This window comes from Emydura macquarii, unplaced genomic scaffold (genome assembly GCF_026122565.2).
Source record: "Emydura macquarii macquarii isolate MOO-44397 ecotype Brisbane River unplaced genomic scaffold, CSIRO-AGI_Emac_v2 contig_1390, whole genome shotgun sequence".
Lineage (NCBI taxonomy): Eukaryota > Metazoa > Chordata > Testudines > Chelidae > Emydura > Emydura macquarii.
Genome location: NW_027131527.1, coordinates 19,798,736 through 19,819,918, shown reverse-complemented (window position 1 = coordinate 19,819,918; position 21,183 = coordinate 19,798,736). Strand labels below are relative to the sequence as shown.

Sequence of the window (21,183 nt, the reverse complement as noted above, 5' to 3'; positions counted from 1 at the left end):
ATTTCCAATCATCTTAATGGCTAATGTCCAAGGCAATAAAGATCTGTTTATCAGAGGTGCCATGGATAGGAACTGCAGATGTTCAGCGTCTTTGAAAATTAGGACCTAATTCACTAGCAAGCCTTTACACATACTGTCTAAAACACAGAGATGCCAACTTCTATACACATAACAGTGTAAGTAGCTGACCAGACCAGGCTTCCACCATCTCCCTTAATATTTTCAATTTTTCCAGAGTAAGAAAAACTTTTTCCATTCCCTTGTAATTAAGCAAAGAAGAAAATAACCAGTAACACAATTTAGAAAGACAGTTCTCTGCTGCAATCTTTTCTGTATTCTCCTTTCCATCTTTCTCTTCTTCCTGGTGGAACAGCTTGTTCCTCTAGCTGTTCTTTGTAAATTATCCACATCTTCACAGGATTCAATACATTTATCTGCCTTTTCTGGAGCATTAACGAATCTAGCTTTTTCTCTGTTTAGGATCTTTTTTGGCTGGCCACCGTACTGCAAACTTTAATCCTCTCTTTTTGAGCTGTGTATTTACATTAACAAACTAGAATGTCTAGCATGGAGACTCCATTTCTACATTCACAGCTGTAAGCTGACTACCTTGAAATATTCTCACCAAATACAGTCCAAGTCTCTAGCAAGCCTCAGATCTTTCTCTGGGTGCTGGAGACAAGAGTTTTCTTATAAGTGCTTACTGCATGCACTGGAAAGGGTCTAGAGTGCAAACTGTCATGTGCATTATGTCTAAATCAAAGTCTGTATCTTCAATTGCAATGATGTGCAAGTACAGGGCAGCAGATTATTAACATGCTTTTCTCTGCTTGTCCACTTAAGATTACAGGTAATCTAAGACTGATCTTTCAGGTCATCTACTTCAGTAAGCAGACTTTTAAAGTAATTTTGCAGTTTCCCACTTTTGACGGCATTAATAGGGGTTCATCATTTTTCAAAGCTATCTACAACAGCTCTAAAGGATTTGAGAGTGGGGGATAAAGCTGATGCTAGCTCAATGATTTTATGGCTTGGTACTCCTTGCAGTATTTTCTTCATTGTTTCTTCCATCTCCTCCTTGCCTGAAGGAATACATTCCCATGAATAGTGGGGACTGCAATCCTATCTTAGACGCTTTTCCCATGTTCTCTAAACTTAATTTGTGAAGAATTTCTGGTGCAGAGGAGTAATTTCAGTTGTCACTGAGGAGGACTTTTAGGTTTCCCGTGAGCAGATCTTGCAGACAACAAAAAACAAAACAGATTGCTACCATCTTGGATTGCTTATCTTGACTGCTCAGCTGGAGACAGAAGTAAGACAGACTGAATATCCAGAAAGCCAGATGAATTTTTAAAGTGCTCTTCCTACCCATCCTGAGTTTGATGATTCCCTTCATTTCCAGATCTGCCAAAGCTGATTACATGCCTCCTGTACTATGCACCCAAGATCAATTCTTTTAAAATTATTATTGTAAAATTTTCAAAGTCACATGAAGCACATTATGGATGGAGCAAAGTGAGTTTCCCCAGGAATAGTTGTATTGAAATGGAATGAAAAGAATATTGGCCAAGAATATTTACAGTTGGAATTCACTTTAAGCTTTATTAGCTACAGAGTTTGTCAGCAGCAAACACTAGAAACTAATTTAAAATGAAAATAATATTACAGCCATTCCTAAATTGTTTTTGATATTGAAGAGAGTGGGTTGTTTTTATTCAAAGTATTTTCTATTCTAACAGACTTCACATAAGCAGTAGTGAACAATATAACCAAGACTGAAATGTAGCTTCCAACCCTTGCTAACTTTCAGGCACATTTGTTTTGCACTAGAATTTTCTGTATTTTGTTTTGGCCCCTTGTGATTGTTTCTGAAAACTTCCAAAAAACTCCAAACATTTTCACTTCTCCATGTATGTGGCAATGGGAAGAGAGAAATGCTCTCAGACTCCAATGAGAACTTTTGTGCATGCACAGCTTTAAAAGGCTGGTGCACTTTTGTTCAAATGTAGCAGGTCTCTTAGGCATTAATAAGCAAGATTTAAGACAACTTATTCAGTAGTTTTAAAGATGTGACTATTTAAAGTTTTTGACTAATGAAAACCAGGATTCACAGTCAGGTCTCATTGTGTAGTCTCAAGAAATTTACAGTTTAAACAATAATGAGCAGGATTCTACTTTTTGATTCTGCAGTCTGTTTTGGGTATTGTGATAATTAAAAGATATAATTTTTTAACTTTTAAGTTTTTGGCAAAAAACTAATATTGATTCACGTTAATACAGGTTACATGTTAATATGTGTCTTCTCATTGAATTGAGCATTAGATATTAGAATCTTGTAACCATTGCATTAGCTTGCTATTCATCATTTAAAATTGTTGTATCAGATTCTTCCTTTCTGATTCGCTAATTATGAAACAAAGGAACACATTTCAGAATCTGAGTATTTAAAGAACTTCACTTTTATTGAATTCAAAAGGTATGTAAATAGAAATAGATTACAATTAGAGATTTATTTTTAGTTAATAGCACATATCACATACATATATAGAACAATCTCCTTATAATAGTCTAACTTTTTCCACTGCACTATTCTTCAAGGGGACAATAAAAAGGCATGCCCATTGGATCTCTTCATTAATCACTGGGATTAATGCAGAATGTCTTTTGGTCCTGTGACAGGTGTATTGACCCTGACCTGAGGTACGTGACTGGGACTATGAGATGAAGTCTCTGGCCCAAATCCTCAGCTACATTAAAATCAGTGTAGTTCCATTGACATCAAAGGAATTACGTATTTAAAATGAAGTAAGAACTTGAGTTCTTTTCTGAATTTGGGCGTTGTGATTGCGTGTCTAGTCTAGCTGGATGCATCAGTTGTGCCCCATGCATTCAATTCACCTTATAGAAAAGGTCGTCCAGACACAAACTAAAATTCAACTGGAAAGCAGATCTACCCTCCGATCCATGATGTATTTAATTTACGACACATACTTTAGAAAGCAGAAGACTTAAAATGTATGTGGTGTGCTTTAAAAATGTACAGTGCTAGTTCAATTACTCTCTTTGGATATGTATATACTGCTGACCTAATATTTAAGATCATTAAAGAGAATCATATTAAAGTAAAAATTGTGAGTATAAAACATTATGTGTAAATAGTTTTGTAGTTTGATAAAAATCAAGACAGACACATATCAACAGAAATTACTCAAATCCTTGACTCCATAGCCACACTATTTTTATGGATTTTTCCTCATCAAGTCAAGGATTTCAGTATACACACGCTTAGGTGCATCGAGGCCCCAGATGAAATCCAGATGGTTCCAGTCAGGAATCGTCTTGTGGTAAACAAGATTAGTGACTTGGGAGAGCAAAAGGACAACATCCCTAGGGTCAGCAAGCCAGTCATGTCCACCACTCCACATTGCAGTTGGCACTTGCATGTCCTTCACATTGTATAAGGGAGGAGTATCCTTTAAAAAAAAGGATTTTATAAAAGAAAAGTTTCATGTTACTAGAGGATTATTTAAAACAAAGAACAACTTTATAATGATTTATTGTAGTTCTGGAAAGGACAGCACTGAGGACAAGAGTTGTGAATCACAAGTTTGAATTTCCTGACAGTTTGCATTTGAATTTTCAACCGGAAAATTCATTGCATCATTTTTGGTACTAAGTTTTCCTAATTTTTTTTAAAGAAACAGCAACAGAACAGAAACCTATGTTTTAATATGTAAGGTTAGACATTCCAACTGGAAGAAAATATACGAAAAAGAAAATATCAACTAACTGATTCTATTTTGAAATAAATTTGAGTGTATTTTGAAATACTCTCATTAAACTGAGTGTGGGTACAGACGCTGGGATATGTAGGCTAGTGACTTTTTACATAACATGCATTTATTTGAGTGTTCTGTCAGAGAAAATGCAACTGCGTTTATTTTAGTGTCCACATCTTCAGATAAATGCATTTTTGAATAGTTTAATTTGGTGATCCAATTTAAATATGCCCTGTTATTGGAGCAGCATGAATTCAGTGGTGCGGCTCTAGATTCACACCACTGTAAAGGAGAATAGAATTTGGTTCCTAATCTTTGCTACCAAATGACACAATATGGAACCTTCTCTCTCTGCCTTTTTTGCTTTTTTTAAAAGAAGGAAAAATATTTTCCCAATTGGAGAGGCTTACCTGTTTATAGTGCAATTGGTTAAGCAGGATTCCCCAGTCAAAAGCTTTAAGTTTACCAGTTTGAATTACCTAGAGTAAAAGATTAAAATCAAATGTATATATTTTTAGTAAACATAATTGTGATCATTGTGATTCATACATTAGCAGATTTTTCATATGTAGAGGCTAATCATTCCCTCTGCTTTAAAAAGTGAGGGGGGTGAAATACAGACAGACAGCAGTTGAAGGAAAACTGGGTTGCCATATATCCCCTGAGGAAACTGGAATGCATGTGGCAGAGCAAGTGTGGTGCTACTAAACAGATATGATAGCTACAAGTAGAGAGCATTAAAATATATATAGTTACACCATGTCTATTCTGATATACATACACAATAGCATGGCACAGACAGAAAAAAATTGATATTTTGTTTACTATATTCTGGGTGTGGGTTAGCAGTCAATATCAGTTTGCAAGATAATTAACATCTTATGTAAAGAAAAACTAAATTGTAGTGCTGCTCTGTAAGGTGGTTGTGCACGTAAGATCTTTTCATGGACACTGCCAAGGGTCTGCTTTGCAAAACATGCTATGCCAGGCTACTAAGGGAGTATTAGTATTTTTGATGAGGCAATGCCATCTGGATTGACAATTTATTTTGAAGATATTTTCATGCCACTTCAAAATTCTCTGCTTGCAGAATATACTCAAAAAAGGCTAAACACAAGCATGATTAAGGAGCATGAGTTCTTTCCATGTGGTAATGTAGATTGGTGGCACCTAGAGTGATAATTTATTCTGAATGCCAACTTTTCCTGACAGAATGGTATGGGAAACTGGCCATAAATCAATTTTCAACTACCATGTATGATTGTTACATCATGATTGAAGGGCATTCTGTGTTTCAGAAATTCTACCTGTTTCCAGTGAATCATATTTTGAACAGAGGTTCCAGCTGGGGCATGTGTTGTATATACATCAACTCGGCTCTGAAAAGAAATATTTAAATTTCACAAGAAGTTTCATTCCAAAAGTGGCTCCATATATTTATTTATCACAAATCAAAGCAGACAATTCAAGGAGAAATTGGTCTTTCAAAAAGAATACCTGAGGAACATCTGTAGATGTATACGTACCATATTTAAGTTCTTCTCATTAAAGCCACATAGTACAAACAGGATGTTACCACAAATCTCTGCGAATTTGTCCTGGCTGCAAAATTCAGCAGCAACCTCACCAAAAAAAGTCTCAGGTAAGAAATCTTTAACGCCAAATAAAATCTGTAAAATTACAAAGATTTATATTTATTAAAACTACAGATATTGGAGATGAAATCTTCCTTTCCCTTTATTAAAGCTAGAACTCAAATATACTATAGGGGATATGCTATGTTCACTGGACATTTAAATAACTCAGGTGAGGAATGTTCTATTACTTGGAAGACAACTTCCTATTCTAACAGTCCTCACTGTTAAGAATTCTTCCTTTAGATCTGGATTACTATTTTCCAATCCTTAATTAATTCTTCCTAGCTGTACCTTTTGGATAGCCCAAAATAATTCCTCTCCTTCTTTGGTATTTGCAAACTTCTGGGTCTACTGAACTATAACATGGTCTCTTGGCCAAGTTATTGGGATTACCGTATCAGATCAGATTGGTAGTGCAACTAGTCCAGTTACTGGTCTCTGCAGTAATACGTGCTTCAGAGGAAGATACTAAAATCCTTTTAATGGAGAATCATTCCAGTGTGGGAAGTAGCTTCCAAACCCCTGGCAGCTCATGATTAGTTTATATCCTTAAGCAATAAGGTTGATATCCCTCATTTTGTATCCCACCAAGTATAGCTAGACATCTTTATTACCCATAGAAATAGGCAATCCTCCTTTGAATCTTAGTAAAAACTTTTTCCTTTTAGAGTTTTAGATTTGTTGCCCTTCAGTTTTATGGAATGTTATCCTTTTCTTGAATTAGGAGAAAGGGCAAGTGGCAATGCTTTTATACCATTTACCATTTTACACACCTCTCATGTCTCCTTTTATTCATACACTCTCTGAATAGTCAGAGATTTTTCACTCCCCACCAAACTGAAGTCTGCCCATGCCTCTAATCAGTTTCCTAATTCTGATGTAATATACTTTATCCGTAAATTTTGGCACAGATTATGGATTAAGGTATGTGACTATCTTTAATATTGGTGCAGATTGCACACTAAAATCTCTGAATATTCTAGAATGTCTCTTAACTCATTTTAAAATCGCCACCAAAAAGTCCTGCTAACTTTGGCCAAATGATATTCTGTCCAAAGAAATCACATACCTTGATCATTGCATCAGGAAGCAATGCAAGCATTGTCAATGGGCTTTTGGCATATTTAACTGTGGCTACTGGAGCTAAGGCAAAGTACATTTTGATTCTTTGAGCCAGCTGAGGCATAGTTGAAAATGCTATGAAAGCTGAAAACGAAAAAAGAGACGAACAAGTTACTATTGCAAGGAGTGCAGGCACAATGTTTAGTTTTTATGGTTTGTAAAATAGTTTTCACAATGAAAACAGAAATGTTGAGAATTTTTAAAGGTCAATTGAAAACACAGGCTGTTTATAATGTAAACATTGTCTACCTGCATTTGAGGTTCACACCTTGCAGTGCTGTGATAGAGTGCAATTTTCCTAAGACCCGAGTACCAGGAAGTTCCTACTGAAGTTTGAGGAGGAGATGATGACACTTGCAGTCTGAAGCTTTCTTTCAGGGGAACTTAACTTGAATGTAATGTAGTTGCCTTTGCCTTGTTTAATGAAACACGGTTTTAAAACAAAAGGTTTTGATGATTTGAAAGTAGCGCACTGAGTGTGCACTTGAGATTTCCCAAAAAGTCCAACTATAGTCAGAATGGCACCTCCCTACTCGGATGTCCTTCCTCTGTGTTGCCAGGCTCAGATTTACTTATCTTAGCCCTGGTCCACACTCACCTGGCGATTCGGCGGCAGTCGACAGGAGTTATGCAAACTACGCAGAGTAGCTTGCGTAACTCACGTCGACTGCTCTGCTTCCCTTCTGCGCACTGTCTACACTGCGCTGTGCCGACGGGAACAGTGTTCCCATCGACGCAGTGCTGCACTACTTGAGGGGGTGGTTTACCAGCATCGACTTCCTGATCAATTGAGCGGATCTACACTGACCGCTCAATCGATCCAGAAAGATTGATCTGGCGGCGGCGAATTTGATACCGTCAGTATAGACATGGCCTGAGCAAAAGGAATAAGTGTTTATTACTCTTGTGAGCACCGCAGAAATCAAATAACAATTGTGATGCTCAGCAGGCTCCTACCTTGGCTAATGCATCTACTACAGAATTGTTAGCTGAATTTCTGTGGCCCTGTCCACCCTAGAATAAAATGGTTTATTTTACTAAATGGCAGCTACTATGCAATTCTAAACCCTCAAGAAGACAGGGCAATGGTATTTTAAAATGTTAGTTGACCACAGTGAACCCTGGAAGTTCAAATAGAATGTTCCTGCTCTCCATTAGGAGTTTAAAATGTGCTAGTTGAAATAGGTTAACTCACATGTTTTAGCAGTACACTTTCTTCCTAGTGTGGACTGGCCCAAGAGAAAAATTTGCACTTCATAGTGTGCACCTTAACTACACCTTATCTACACATGCCAGTTGGATCAGAGTTAGGGATTACTATGTGCAAGTCTGAAAAAAACACAACATGACTTTCACATGACAGATCCACCAGGACATGACATTGCCCTAAAAATTCCCCTCAGCTTACCTGTGATATTTGCAGCAGAAACAAAGGGAATTGGAAAAAGGGTGAATGTGTGCATGTGAGGCAGATGTGTGGCAAAGGAGGGAAGAGATCTAGCTTATAAACAGACAGTTATTTCCAGATTTAACAATACATAGTACTCCCCTTAACTTACCTATAGTGGTGCCCTGTGAATGGCCAACATAGTACAACTGCTCTTGTCCAGTTTTCTGCACAATAAAATCAATCACTGCTGGAAGGTCATATTTAGCCATTTCATCATAGCTACAAAAGGAAAGGTACCATTTTTATGTTAGATGTATAATAGAGTTAGACGTTTACTTTTAAACACAAAAAGTCTTTAAACCATAGAACAAGCAGAGCACATGCACTGCAAGCTTCTCCATATTGTTTCCCCAAAGTGCCTCTAATGTTCACAGCCTCATTCACACTGGGCCAGAATCTGACGTAAAGAATCATGTTTAAACCTTTTTCCACTATATCAGTCAGAATGATTCAGAGGTCCAAACTGTGTGTTTAAAAAAAACCAAAATAGATTGTTTGAGATACAGCTCTCTCATATCCAGGTTAGCTGCAACTATGTTTAAACAAAGTCTCTAATGACAATGATGTCTGATGACGACTGTCAGATATTGTAGCAAGACTATGTTGAACTTTCTTGTCCTTTGCTAAATTCATATTATAGTTAAATGGCATTTGTTTTCACTGAACTTATTCTGTACCCATACTAATTTAATGATTCCTAGAGAACTCCAAGCACAATACAGCAAAATAGACAATAACTCCTACATTATCAAGTGTGTCCTCCAATTCTGGGGGCACAGACTGACGTATCAAGTATCTGATTTTCTGAGATGCTCACCATCTACAACTCCAATGGACTTGAATGGAACTGGATATGTTCAACACCTCTGAAAAAATCCAGCTGTAATTGTTAAATTGGGCACTTAAAATTAGTGGACACATTTTAGTGTTTTAGCCTAATTCTTTATTCGTTTATCACTGCATTAGTGAAAGTTTTCTCAACACTACTTTATGAAACAAAAATAAATTGGTCACTTCATTGTTTTTCTCAAATTCTGGTCTACCTGAAAGCCCAGAATTTCTCGTGGAGCACTGAAAGGGTTGTGTGTCGTCTAGACCAGGTGTTCCCTCTGCTATTTCCAAGCCAAACATCATAGCCCGCATCTGCCAGAATGAAGCCCAGGCTGTTTTTAGCTGTATTAGTGATCCAGTTGCTGCCATCTGTAAGTAAACCATGCTGCAGAAACACAACAGGCTTCGGACCTGAAAGAGAGAGACACTGAATATTCCATACAACCAAAAGTTCTGTGACATTGATAACAAAATGACACTCATGCCCCAATAGCCAAACTCCTGACTCCAGCATGCACGTCTAGGCTTTAGATGGATTAAATTGAACTGCCAGAGACCGTAATGTGGAATTCCTTAAAGACACTTCTTACAACAGGAAAACTACATAGAATTATTCTCTCACTTGTGCTAGTGGTTGCTAAATCAATAACGATTTTATGGGAAAAAAAAGACATGTTTCTCAAATGCTATCATCAATAAATATGGAAATTTTTAGAGAAGATTTAAGGGAATGGCTTAGAATTACTGTGGCTAAATGCTCACTGTGGGTGTATTTCAATATGAGCCCTATAATATTTCACTGTCAGAAAACATATTTGTTATGTAGTTCAGGCCCCAAGCAGTACATGCTTGGAAAGATGCATTAGGTTAGTAAGTTTCATCCTGATTACTGGATCCAGGGCCTCTCTCAGCCTCTTCTCATGGCCTCCTCCTACCCTCATTGTGGCTATGTTTATTCCCCTCCTAGTAGCTGCTGTAATACAATGGTTCCCAAAGGGGGGTCCTGGAACCTTTGTGGGTCTGCCATGGGCTATACCAAGGTCTGTCCGTGGAGCCACCGGAACAGCATTTTGGCTCTTTTGCCACATGAAGGACGCCATTTTGTTCTCAAAATGGCATCATCTGCACAGTGTGCCCTCTCATGCAATGTGTTCATGTCAGGTCATGTTGGAGGGGGCTTTCTGGTAGTATCAGAAATGAAAGGGGTCCAGGACATTTAGTAAGATGCCAAAGGGTTCCTTGGGGGAAAAAGTTTGGGAACCACTGCTATAATATTAACTGGGTTTTTTAAAGTGACATGGAATCATTGCCAGAGCGCCTTATACCACTGCATTTCAGACATTTTTTTCTTAAAAAGTCCTGATGGGAATCCCTTTCATTGCACTTACACCTGTGGACACCATAATTAGCAGCAGTTCCGGTTTGACTTATGTTGTGATCACTTGACCTGAGGACCTGGTGTCCAGAATATACTGGCAGCTATGGGAGTCTTCCTTGCCATCTCCTGAAAACAACTAGCAGCTCAAGCCCAACAGGGAAGTTACTGCACTGGAAGTGGTGCCAGGGAACACAGAGATTTGAATTGCTTGGAGGGTATGCTGCCACTTAAGAGTTTTCTTGCCTTCACTAGTGTCTTGACCAACCCGGGATCAGCACCACTCACTTTCCTGCCTCTGAACCTACTATTCTTCCACAGATGCGCACCTCTCCTTCTCCATCCCTAACACCATCGCAATAGTTTATGGAAACATTTAACTACCTTCTGGTACTCCAACAAAACAATTAAAGTAGACAACATAGCTGAAGTCCTTAATATATGTTGTTTGTTTGTTTATATAAAACTAAAAGTCTGAAATTTAAACACTGAAAAAGTCTATTTACAACTGAAGCTAATTAAATGATTTCTTTGCAAATTACTGCAGTTATTCAAAATTAGGTTTGCAAAAATAAAACTGATAGGAGAGGAGTTTTATACAAAATTAAATATACTGTGAACCATCAACCATTAGAACAAGCCAAAACCCGATTTCAAAACAGATACATTTTTAAAAATACCCTATTGTTACCATACATAGTGCTGTTGTAGCCATGCTGGTTCCAGGATATCAGAGAGACAAGGTAGGTGAGGTAATATCTTTTACAGGACCAACTGCTATTGGTGAGAGAGAAGCTTTCGAACTACACAGAGCTCTTCCTCAGGTCTCGGAAAGGTACTTCAGGCTAGTCTACACTTAAAAACTTACAGCGGCACAGCTGTATCGGTACAGCTGTGCCACTGTAAGAGCACTTGTGTAGTCGCATTATGTCAACGGGAGAGAGCTCTCCCTCTGACATAATAAACCACATAAATGTCGGCGGGAGACCATCTCCCACCAACTCAGCACTGTCCATTCTAGCGCTTATGCCAGCAAAACTTATGTTGCTCAGGAGGGTGCTTTTTTCACACCTCTGAGCAACAAAAGTTTTGCCGGCATAAGTGCTAGTGTAGACAAGGCCTTAGAGTGTCACCGCTAAATACAAGATCAAACTGATAGTTCAGGATAAGTAATTACCACAAATTCTAAGGGGCCATTCAAGGTAAAGTGGCCACTCAGTTTAACATAAATAGTTAGCACATATTCTATCTGTTCTATCCTGTATTTGGCTGTGATAGTCTAAGTACCTTTCCCAGACCTAAGGAAGAGCTTTAGGTAGCTCGAAAGCTTGTCTCTCTCACCAAGCAAAGTTGGTCCACTCAAAGATATTATCTCACCCCCCTTGTCTCTCTGTTCTTACTGTGACAGATAATTTCCTGCAATATCCTTGGGGGGCAAAAAACTTATTGAATTAAGTTTTAGTATCCTTGCAGTCCATTGTATTAAAGGCAAAGTTTATGAATTATTGTGGTCTAGGATTCCATGTAACCTGTCTAGGGGGGAGATGTAATGCAAGACCTGGATGATCAAAGCACTATGTTGAACAACGTGCAAAACGGAAATGGATGGTGGAGACAAAAAGTGTTAAAGTGCAAACATTAGTAATAAATCAAGTCTTTTGAAGCTATGTCCTGAGGAGAGGACCATTATCTGCCAATTACCTGAAGAGAGGGGTTTTCACATTACACAGGCAAGAATTAAACTGCAACAATAACCAAAATTTGCACTGCATTCAGAGACACTGTTATGAAGATTTTGTGTGTGTGGTAGGTTATTGAAACCCATCACAGACTTTCTGTACTTCTTCCCCATCTCTTTGTCATTGCTGATCACCACCTCAAGAACACTCATTTCCAATCCAATAGCTCCCCCTGATGGATTCATTTTACTGATGCCATCACTCAGCATACAATGGAAAAAAACAAAAATCCCCAAAACAAAAACTAATTGGTAACATTAATTTATTTAGATTTAAAAATATAAAGAGATGCCCATCCACAGCTCTAGATGCCTGTCAGTAATAACACAACAAATAAAATCATAGCAGCATTAAATAATCACTTTTACAGGAACTCAGCCAGCCAGACACCCACTAAGTTCACTTTGCATCTCTTGATCATCTTAGCTGTGCACCATACCCTTTCCCATCACTCCTGCACAAGGACACTTCCCACACTCTAACCGTTTTCTCTTAAGCACATACAAAACAAAACAAAAAAAAAAACCCTCCTGTTTTAGGTTTGTGGTTGGTGATTCTTTTGAATAAGCAATAATGTTGCTCTAGGCAAGACAATTGACTTAGATCTCAACATCTGGATTGCAGCAGCGGCACTCTAGTCATCAGGGCCTCTTTTTCATGCTCAACAAGGTTTATACTAACAAGACTCAGTTTTCCATATCCACAGGCAGAAACCTTTCACCTCTCCTGGCGTCAATTTTGTTTACTCCCTCCCCATCATCTCTCCATTCCCCATTATTTTGTGTGCATTTTTCCTCTTCCCTCCCCTTACTGCAGTACTCGCACTTTCCCTCTCCTCTCCTCCTTCCCCACACAGTACTCCTTCCCTTGTCCTCTCACTATGCTAAGATCCTGACCTACACCTTGAGTCTCTCAAATGCTCACACACACTTTGCTATCCCCTCATGGCTTTTAAAGTGCACTTCTCTGCAGAATTTTCTTCCCACTTTTATCCAGACAATTAGCACTGTTTAGCTATACTTTGGGATTAGCAGGGGGAAAACAGCCTACCTGTGCATTGTGCACCTTGCAAAGACAGTGCTTAATCCCTGCAAGTAGCATGACCAGATGTCCCGATTTTATAGGGAAGGTCCTGATATTCGGGGCTTTGTCTTACATAGGTGCCTATTACCCCCCACCCACTGTCCCGATTTTCCACACTTGCTAACCGGTCACCCTCCCTGCAAGTGGCCAGGCTTGGTTTAGGACATGGTGCAAACATTACATATAAATACTTTTTCCCTCTTGATCATTTTCAATATTAATTTGTTTGAGCCACAGCATTTGGTTATTTGTACTCTTCAAAAAAGCAACAGTTTAGAGAAATCTCTTATTCCAAAAGGGTCGTCAAGACTTCCCATTAGAGAACCACACAGCCCATCTGAACTCAAATGGCAAAATAAATATTGGTTTTACCATAATAAAAAAAGTTTTGGAATGTACATTTTTAAAGAAACAAGTGGTGAGATCCTTTCAGTGTTTCAAGACTGAATTTATGCAACAGAGATTAGAAACCCAACTGCAGTGAAGGAGACAAGTAGTTTAACATTCAGCTATTTGTTGCACAGGCTTTAGTGTAAGCCATGGGAGCATACAGATAAAATAGATGACTAAGTGTGAGACCGGTTACCCATTTGAAGAATCAAGGACAAAAAAAAAAAAAAAAAAGCAGGAAATAAACACTTCTCAAACAAAAACCCACATCACCCCTCTCTGCTCCCAGGATCATGGGGAAGGCTGAGAGCCAATGGCGCCCCCAGGGTACAAGCACAGGGGTAGTGTAGGGACTCAGTATTACTCTCACCCCACCCTCATTGCCCTGTGGAAGCTCTGCTACTGATGCTTGAGAAGTCTTGGGGCAGAACTAGAACATAAATTTCTTCTCTGTGACACCTACTGCACAGCCACAGAAGGACTCTGCCAATGGCAGCATGGCTCCCGCAGGACCAGTGCTACCAGTTGGGGCAGAGCTGCAGGGGAGAGTAGGCTATGGGAGGAAAACTCTTCTAGGGCATTACAGGGAGGGGCTTCTCCATAAATCTCCCTGCATTGGATGGAAACTCCATAAAACCATGGGATTTTCTAAGACGCCTGTAAGCTTCTTGAACATACTTCTGTGTTCTAAGTTAAATTCCTTCCTAACCTAATTATAAGGATATAGCAAGTTTCCTGTTTAATCAATGGATATCAATTTTACCTGTGTTGTCAGCATTTACTCTCCCATGAGGTATTCTGTTAACTCTAAGTATATAGCCATCCGCTGTCACAACATCATACTCTTCACTGGGGTATCTCCAGTAGGTGATGATCTCACTCTACAGGAAGAACAATCAAAGTCTTTGGTCTCTGACTGTCAACAGGTTTTCAATTTTTGAAGTCTTTCCTAGGCTATGTATTCACTCAGGATTTTAACTGGAAGTAGATTCTAGTAGGACCGTATTTTCAAGGAATACTGAACTGTGAGGCATTATCTATTATAGGCTCTGTCAGTTTAATCCACAGATTTACATATTTAACTACTAGCAATGTACATGTCATTGTTTCACAAAGATTTCCTCCCCACCCTTGGATACTTTCCTTACAATATTCATAAATGCTTCAGGATTAAAAGGTCTGCTATTGCCAACGAGTCCTTCCGCTGATACAGTTCCATGGATCAAACATGTCACAACTACAGCCAGCCACATCTTGGGTCACTTAGAAAAAAAATGTATACTGTGTTAGTGCCATCAGAATCAAGAGTAACTTACACAAACCACATCAGTTATGACTTAATGTAGCTTACTATTATTCATGTTTATAATATTTTTCCTAGAGTATAACACTGCAAAATAAAGTCCTGCTTTCTGCTTGGTTATTCTATTGGTCACTTATTGCTAGGACGCTAGCCTCAAACTAACAGCAACATCACTCACATAATTCAAGCCTCCGCAGAAGCAGAAGCAATGCATAAATAACACTTGCATTGTGTGTTGTTAATATATGGTTTACAATAACAAATAGAGTTGGGGGTTGAGCTGGAAAGCAACTAAAGCTGGCTGAAACATGTTTGGTGGCATTAGATCCCCAGGTTTTGGTTTTCCCTTCTCAATCCCCTTCTAACAGCAATAATAAATGCTGAGTCCAGCATTTCCTTAAGTTGATGTCCAGCTGGTTTAAAGCCTTCCCATCCATATACAATGGCTGCATGATCAAGTGCTAATCTCTATGTTAAGCTAAGTGGAGAAGAGTTCTAGAAATACTAATAGCTAAAGTACAGGACAATAATTCTTTAGCTGTGCCCTGCATATAGCATCTGAAATCGCAAAGTGTATTAGAATAAATTGCATATGCCTGATTTTTAATTTCTATTTTCATTTTATAATTTATCTCAAGTCAAATTCCCTCTGTCTGGTCATTAAGACCAGTAAGTGCCCTGTGTTTCCAATCTATTGCTGAAGTAATACAGACCTGAGGAGGCCTTTTTGGACTAATCACTGTTGGCATTTGGCAGAAAAAAAAAATCAGATCCAAGGAAAATGTATCACTTTCAACAATATTTGTTGAGTCTAAGATTGAATTGTCTTTGTAGACCACTCTAATAAAAATTAGCAGGGGTTTAATTGTCTTTACAAGTTATCCATTACAATTTTGTGGTCACATGTCTTAATTCATTAATAAATCCAACAGTTTACTCAGAGTTTACTACATACCCTAGCCATTAGGATTCCAGTCCTGCAAACGTTTACACTTGCGGTAGTCCCAGTGAAGCCAATGGTGCTACTAATGTGAGCAAGGCAAACAGGACTTGGCTTGTGGTGTTGAACAATGCTGAGTATTGGAGTGAATAACATGACTCCAGTGCAGGCTGATGTGCCAGGATGCTGCACACATTCCACCAGCAGAGAAAGGGCTTTTGGTAGTTAGACTGTGTCTGTGTTACATTTCTCTTGCACTAATCAGGTCATAAAGTGCTCTTTCTCCCATCAATGCACAGAGGATATAGGTATATGTTTTCCACCATCATTAAGTGACAGAATGGCTCCCTTTAGGATCAGTCTTACCTTCCTCTTCCCGTCTCTAAATAGAACTATTATGATAGTATGGAAAAGAGAAGAAGACTTGAGCCTGCACTCATCGTAAGGAAAACTTTACAGGCATCAGTATATTGCATGCACAAATATTTCTGTTAATACAGCTAAACAAGCCTACCCATCAGTTAGAGACAAAAGGATGACAATCTGATTCTGAACAATTCAATACGCAAGATAAAAGCCCAAACAAAAGAAGCGCTTTATTTCTAGGCTTGGAAAGATTAGATTTATATGTGTAATTGTCAATAAACGTCAATTTCACTGTACACATACAAACAGACAAAAATATTTCCACTGATGATAGAAATTTATAGATAAAAAGAAAAATGCTGTTTGAGAACTTATTAGAGGTGATTTAAGGATATTTAATTTGTATGTTTTGGCATGTGATGTTGAAAATTTGTGTTTTAACGGTTATAAAGTTTGACAGTTAACATTTGAATCTCAACCTCCATTGTCATTAAGTATTGTCTGATGTCCCTCATTGTATGAGCCCTCCCATAGTTTCTCACAACTGTGAAAATTTAAATCAATAAAACCTGAAAAAAATGCATAAAACCCATGATTTTGTGCAGCTGTGCAAATCTAAATTGATAAAAATAAAAACCCTTAAAATAAACATTGATATTATCCCTCAGAAATATAAAAAATAAAACCAAATTCTGCCAAGTCTATTTCCTTAAAAAAAACCCCACAAAAAGACGTTGGTTAAGAGTTGATTTTCTATCGTGACCATTATTGTAGTGAAAGTGATACAAGAATTTGCTACAATTCATAATACATTATCTATAAATATAGATGCAAGTATAAATCACATCACATTACACTGGATTAACACACCCTACAAAGGTGTGTATAGAAAATCACACCCTACAGAAGTGTGTATAGAAAATAAACACACCTTACAAAGAATGCGTTGATTACAACAAGAAGTACCACATACATACACACATTCTATTGTTTTGTGAACAACCCATCTCTAAATTACTTTTCCCCTACTAGATTTAACACCTAAAAAAGCAGAGGATACCAGCTTCGTATAGATACAGGAGGACAGCTCCTTTGGAGAGACTCAAGGACAGGATTGACAGCACCTATGATGGACACAGTACTAAAGCAATGTCAGGTTGTGGGATGTCAGAGGAGATGAAACAGTAAGAATAGGGAAACTAGACTTCACCCACAACCAGCATGGTTTGCTGCATTCTGTCTCTCTCATTGGCCAGACCTTCCCAGTGTTTGAACCAGTGGTTCTCAACCTATTCACCATTGTGGGCCTATATGCAGCTCTCTGTGTGTTATGTGGACCGCATCCACACAATATATATACTATCTGTATGACCCTGAAAGTTTCATGTGGGCCACAGCTGTGTGCTGGTTGGGCTGCAAACAGTCCACAGCCCAAGAACCATTGATTTGAACTGTGGCTGAGGTGGTAGAGTGGCCAAGGAGGGAGAAACAGGACAGAGAGGAGAGATGTAACTCCTCCACCACACTATCACACATGCAGGTTGTCTGACACTTTTCAAAAATCTAGTTGTAGCCAGATATCTGCTTGAATAGGTTCTACTAAATTCTATTTCACCCACCTGCAAATAGTTTTGCATGTTTTAATATGATTTTCTTTAGCAAGATGCTTGATATTTTCACAGGCCCTGACTACCTTGGCTTCCAGTTAGTTAGTGTTCTTGACAAATAAGCAATCTTTGTTAGAGTCTCTCCATTTATAATAGGAGAAAGCAGTAACTTACTACAACAGAAATGTTCAGTTCACTACTGCTTTTGAAAAATCATTAATAAAAGAAAATATAGGTAGGAGTAAAATGACTTTCCCAAGAAATGGAATAGAAACAAGAATGCTGGTCAAAACATATTGGTTGCAATAAATAAATCATGAGGTCTTTTAGTCTATACGTTTAACTGCAAATATACTCTTAGTGCAAAATCTACAAGAGCAATGATGTGCTGAAGGGAGCTTCAGGACCGTTCATTATAAAATACATACAGACACTGACAGAATATGAATATTATATTAGAAATATCTTTTTCTTTGAAGGTTACAGCACATGGAACAATATTAATATATCTGCCTACCCTCTCAGTTGTCATTAACAAGTCTGAGTACTAAAATACAGAGTTTTGGTGTAGGTTTTGTAGACTTCAAGGAAGAAAGGTGTTGTGTTTAAGGCACTGATCTAGGATTCAGTATATGTAGATTATGTTACTGGCTGTACTATAGACTTCCTGTGTGACCTTGGCCAAGCCACTCAGGCTAGAGTTTTCAGAGGTGGGTAAAATGGGTGCATTGTTCACATTGTGACCCCTAAGGGGAACAAAGGTGTCGTCCACAACTCCTAGCCCATTTTCCTTCAGTGCTTTCTGATCGACAGCCACAGGGTGTGGAGTTGAGTGGCTCTGCCCATGGGCAACATAATGTAATCTGGTTTCCTCCTGACCCTGGCATGCCAGAAGTCCTCAAGGCAGTAAAGTGAGATATGATAGCAGTGTCCCCTATAGACATTTAGAGGACCCCAGAGACCAGAATGCCCAGAGTAACAATGACCCTGAGAAGGACAAAGCATGCATGGCAATTGTGTGGCCCTCTCCAGGTACTCCCTGAGCTCACCTCACAGATACATCACAGTGGTGATCTGGGGTTATCCTGACTAAACCGGATAAGGAAACATACAAGTTAATTGCCCTGATAATCCCCCTTTCAGCACTTGCTGAGTACCTGTATGACGTGCAAATAGGAGAGGGGTACCTTGTAGTATTAGGACAATTCCAAATTTTCAAACACGTTTCACGGTGTTGATGGTAGATGCCCCACTCCTTGTCCTGGTGTGTTAAAGAACAGACATGGTGTTAAACACACTAAGGCAGTGACTATCACACTGGAACGCAAAAATAATTCAAACTTACACAAGAAAACAGGTTAAAAACCAATGACTATAAGTTGTATGTAACAATTTGATTAAAGACAAATATACAATCAATGCAAATATTAAATGATTAGAGATATAATGCTTTTTAATTACAAACGGCTATGCCGGCAAGCCCACCATGGCATGTGACCACACACTCCCTAATGTTCCTACCAAAAGCATCTCCCCCTTCAGTTCCATTTGTCCCTTACATTTCAAGTAGCCAGGTGGTGCACGTTGAGACATGCTGCAGCCTGTAAGGAGATGCTCTTAGAAACGCATTTTATTATACTGGGAATTGTCAGTGCAGGTCTTGATGATCCAGGCAGATTAAAGCCCTTTCACAGATGGAATGAATCTTAACGGTGCAAGATTAAAGTCTAACAACCTAATCAGCTGTAATACAGGGTACTCACTCAGGTTCCCTTTCTGGCTGAGCACTCAGAAGATGGGTGCAGGCATGCAGGTCCTCCCTGGGGATCACTGGAGAAGAACTAACCACCCACACCTTTCTGGAACTGTGCTGACAGTCTTTAAAGCTTGGAACCTAGCAGGTCAGGTCTCGGGATCCAAAATCCCAGATCCAGTGTGGACTGGCTGCAGGGCAAGCAGGCTGCAGGTGGCAGCAGAAGACCCAGGCTGTTTCCTCCCCTTGCAGAGGCAGTGGGAGCAGATTGTCTCCTTCTGAAGTTTTTTGGCTGACTGAGGTTACAGACAGGCCAGTTTCTGGGTCTGGCAGTGCTGTTCTGGCCAACTGTAGGGAGATCTTCTCTCTTTCCTTCACTCCCAGGCTAGTCTTGCCACATTTATGAACGCACGGCTATTCCTAGCCTCCCTTCTGCTTTTCTGGGCATCTAGGGCTCTGCCCATGGTCAGATTTCTTGCAGTGCTGCTTGGCTGTCTTGTGTCCTCTAACTGGCTGCTGGTGACTTCAGTTGTTTCTCTTCTTCCCATTGGTTGAGGGAGGAGGTTTGCCAGGGTGACTGGGGGGGGATGTCGTGTTCTCTTCCTCTTCCCTACTGCTGCCAGTGAGGACACCAGTGCATGACTCTCTTGTGAACCACAAGGTGCATCTCTTCTCTTGGGGCACAGTCCCCTTGCTAAGAAGGGTGAGGGCTATATTCATATAAATTAAACCAACTTTAGCACCAAAATATGACTTTAAAAAAAAAAACAAAAACACACTGAAACATAGGACTGGAAGAGATCATGAGAGGTCATCTAGTCCAGCCCCCTGCACTGAGATGGGGCCAAGAAAACCTAGACTATGCCTGACAGGTGTTTGTTCAACTTGTTCTTAAAAACCTCCAGTGATGGGGATTCCACAAACCTCCCTTGGAAGCCTATTCCAGATCTTAACTATCCTTATAGTTTAATCTGCAGCAAGGGAGATATAACCCTTTATTTCTTGTCCTACCTTCAGAGGACATGAAGAGCAACTTGTCCTCTTTAGAACAGCCCTTAATATATAGTAGAACCTCAGAGTTATGAACACCTCAGGAATGTTCCTAACGCTGAACAAAATGTTATGGGTATTCTTTCAAAAGTTTACAACTGAGCATTGAGTTAATACAGCTTTAAAACACTACTTTGCAGAAGAAAAATGCTTCTTTCCCTTTATTTTTTAGTAGTTTACATTTTTGCAAAACTAATCATGCCCAATTTTGTTTTGTTTTTTTTAACTTTTCCTCACAGGTCAGGTTTTCTAAACCTTTTATAAATTTTTGCTACTCTCCTCTAGACTCCTGACTGTGGTCTCTTAATTTGTGATCTCTCTAAACCGATATGCTGGTCACAAGCAGAGAGTATAAAAAATAAGTACTGTTACAACATATCCACTCTGCCATTCCTTTACTGCAGTATGGTACAGAGACAAAAAAAAGGGACATTTAATTAACTATATTCTGATACCGCCTGAGTGTGGATTGGCTTTCAGTACTAACATGCGAGCTAGCACCTTATGGAGGGAGGGAGAGAAAAGAAACTAGTAGTAATGTCCTATGAGTTTGCTGTGCACTTAAGATATTTCCATGCCACTGCAAAAGCATGACTAAGGGAGGATTAGTTCTTTCAATGAGGCAATGCCATCCAGATTGATAATTTATTCTGAATGCCAACATTTTATGGCAGACTGACCACAACTCGCCCAGGTTTTTTAGCCTTTCCTAATGAAAAAGGTTTAGAAAACTTGCCCTATTTTTTTTGTTCTCCTCT

At 39.0% G+C, this 21,183-nt stretch overlaps 1 protein-coding gene across 5 annotated transcripts in view; it reads right to left on the bottom strand.

Moving 5' to 3' along the window:
* Positions 1-2,444: 2,444 nt before the first annotated feature.
* LOC137156120 (lysosomal acid lipase/cholesteryl ester hydrolase-like) overlaps positions 2,445-21,183 on the bottom strand; it is a 40,609-nt gene continuing 21,870 nt past the window's right edge. For 3 of the 5 annotated variants that reach the window (XM_067552785.1, XM_067552787.1, XM_067552786.1), the window contains 10 exons: positions 18,810-18,883; positions 14,555-14,668; positions 14,170-14,287; positions 9,032-9,230; positions 8,098-8,207; positions 6,486-6,622; positions 5,306-5,449; positions 5,087-5,158; positions 4,190-4,258; positions 2,445-3,473 (listed from right to left, as the gene is read on the bottom strand). In XM_067552785.1, the coding sequence (XP_067408886.1) occupies positions 3,240-3,473; positions 4,190-4,258; positions 5,087-5,158; positions 5,306-5,449; positions 6,486-6,622; positions 8,098-8,207; positions 9,032-9,230; positions 14,170-14,287; positions 14,555-14,659 (1,188 nt within the window). In that variant the 5' untranslated portion in view covers positions 14,660-14,668; positions 18,810-18,883 and the 3' untranslated portion in view covers positions 2,445-3,239. Of the gene's footprint in view, positions 3,474-4,189; positions 4,259-5,086; positions 5,159-5,305; positions 5,450-6,485; positions 6,623-8,097; positions 8,208-9,031; positions 9,231-14,169; positions 14,288-14,554; positions 14,669-18,809; positions 18,884-19,385; positions 19,520-21,183 lie in introns of those variants that run through there. The other 2 variants (XM_067552784.1, XM_067552788.1) reach the window with 2 other exon arrangements.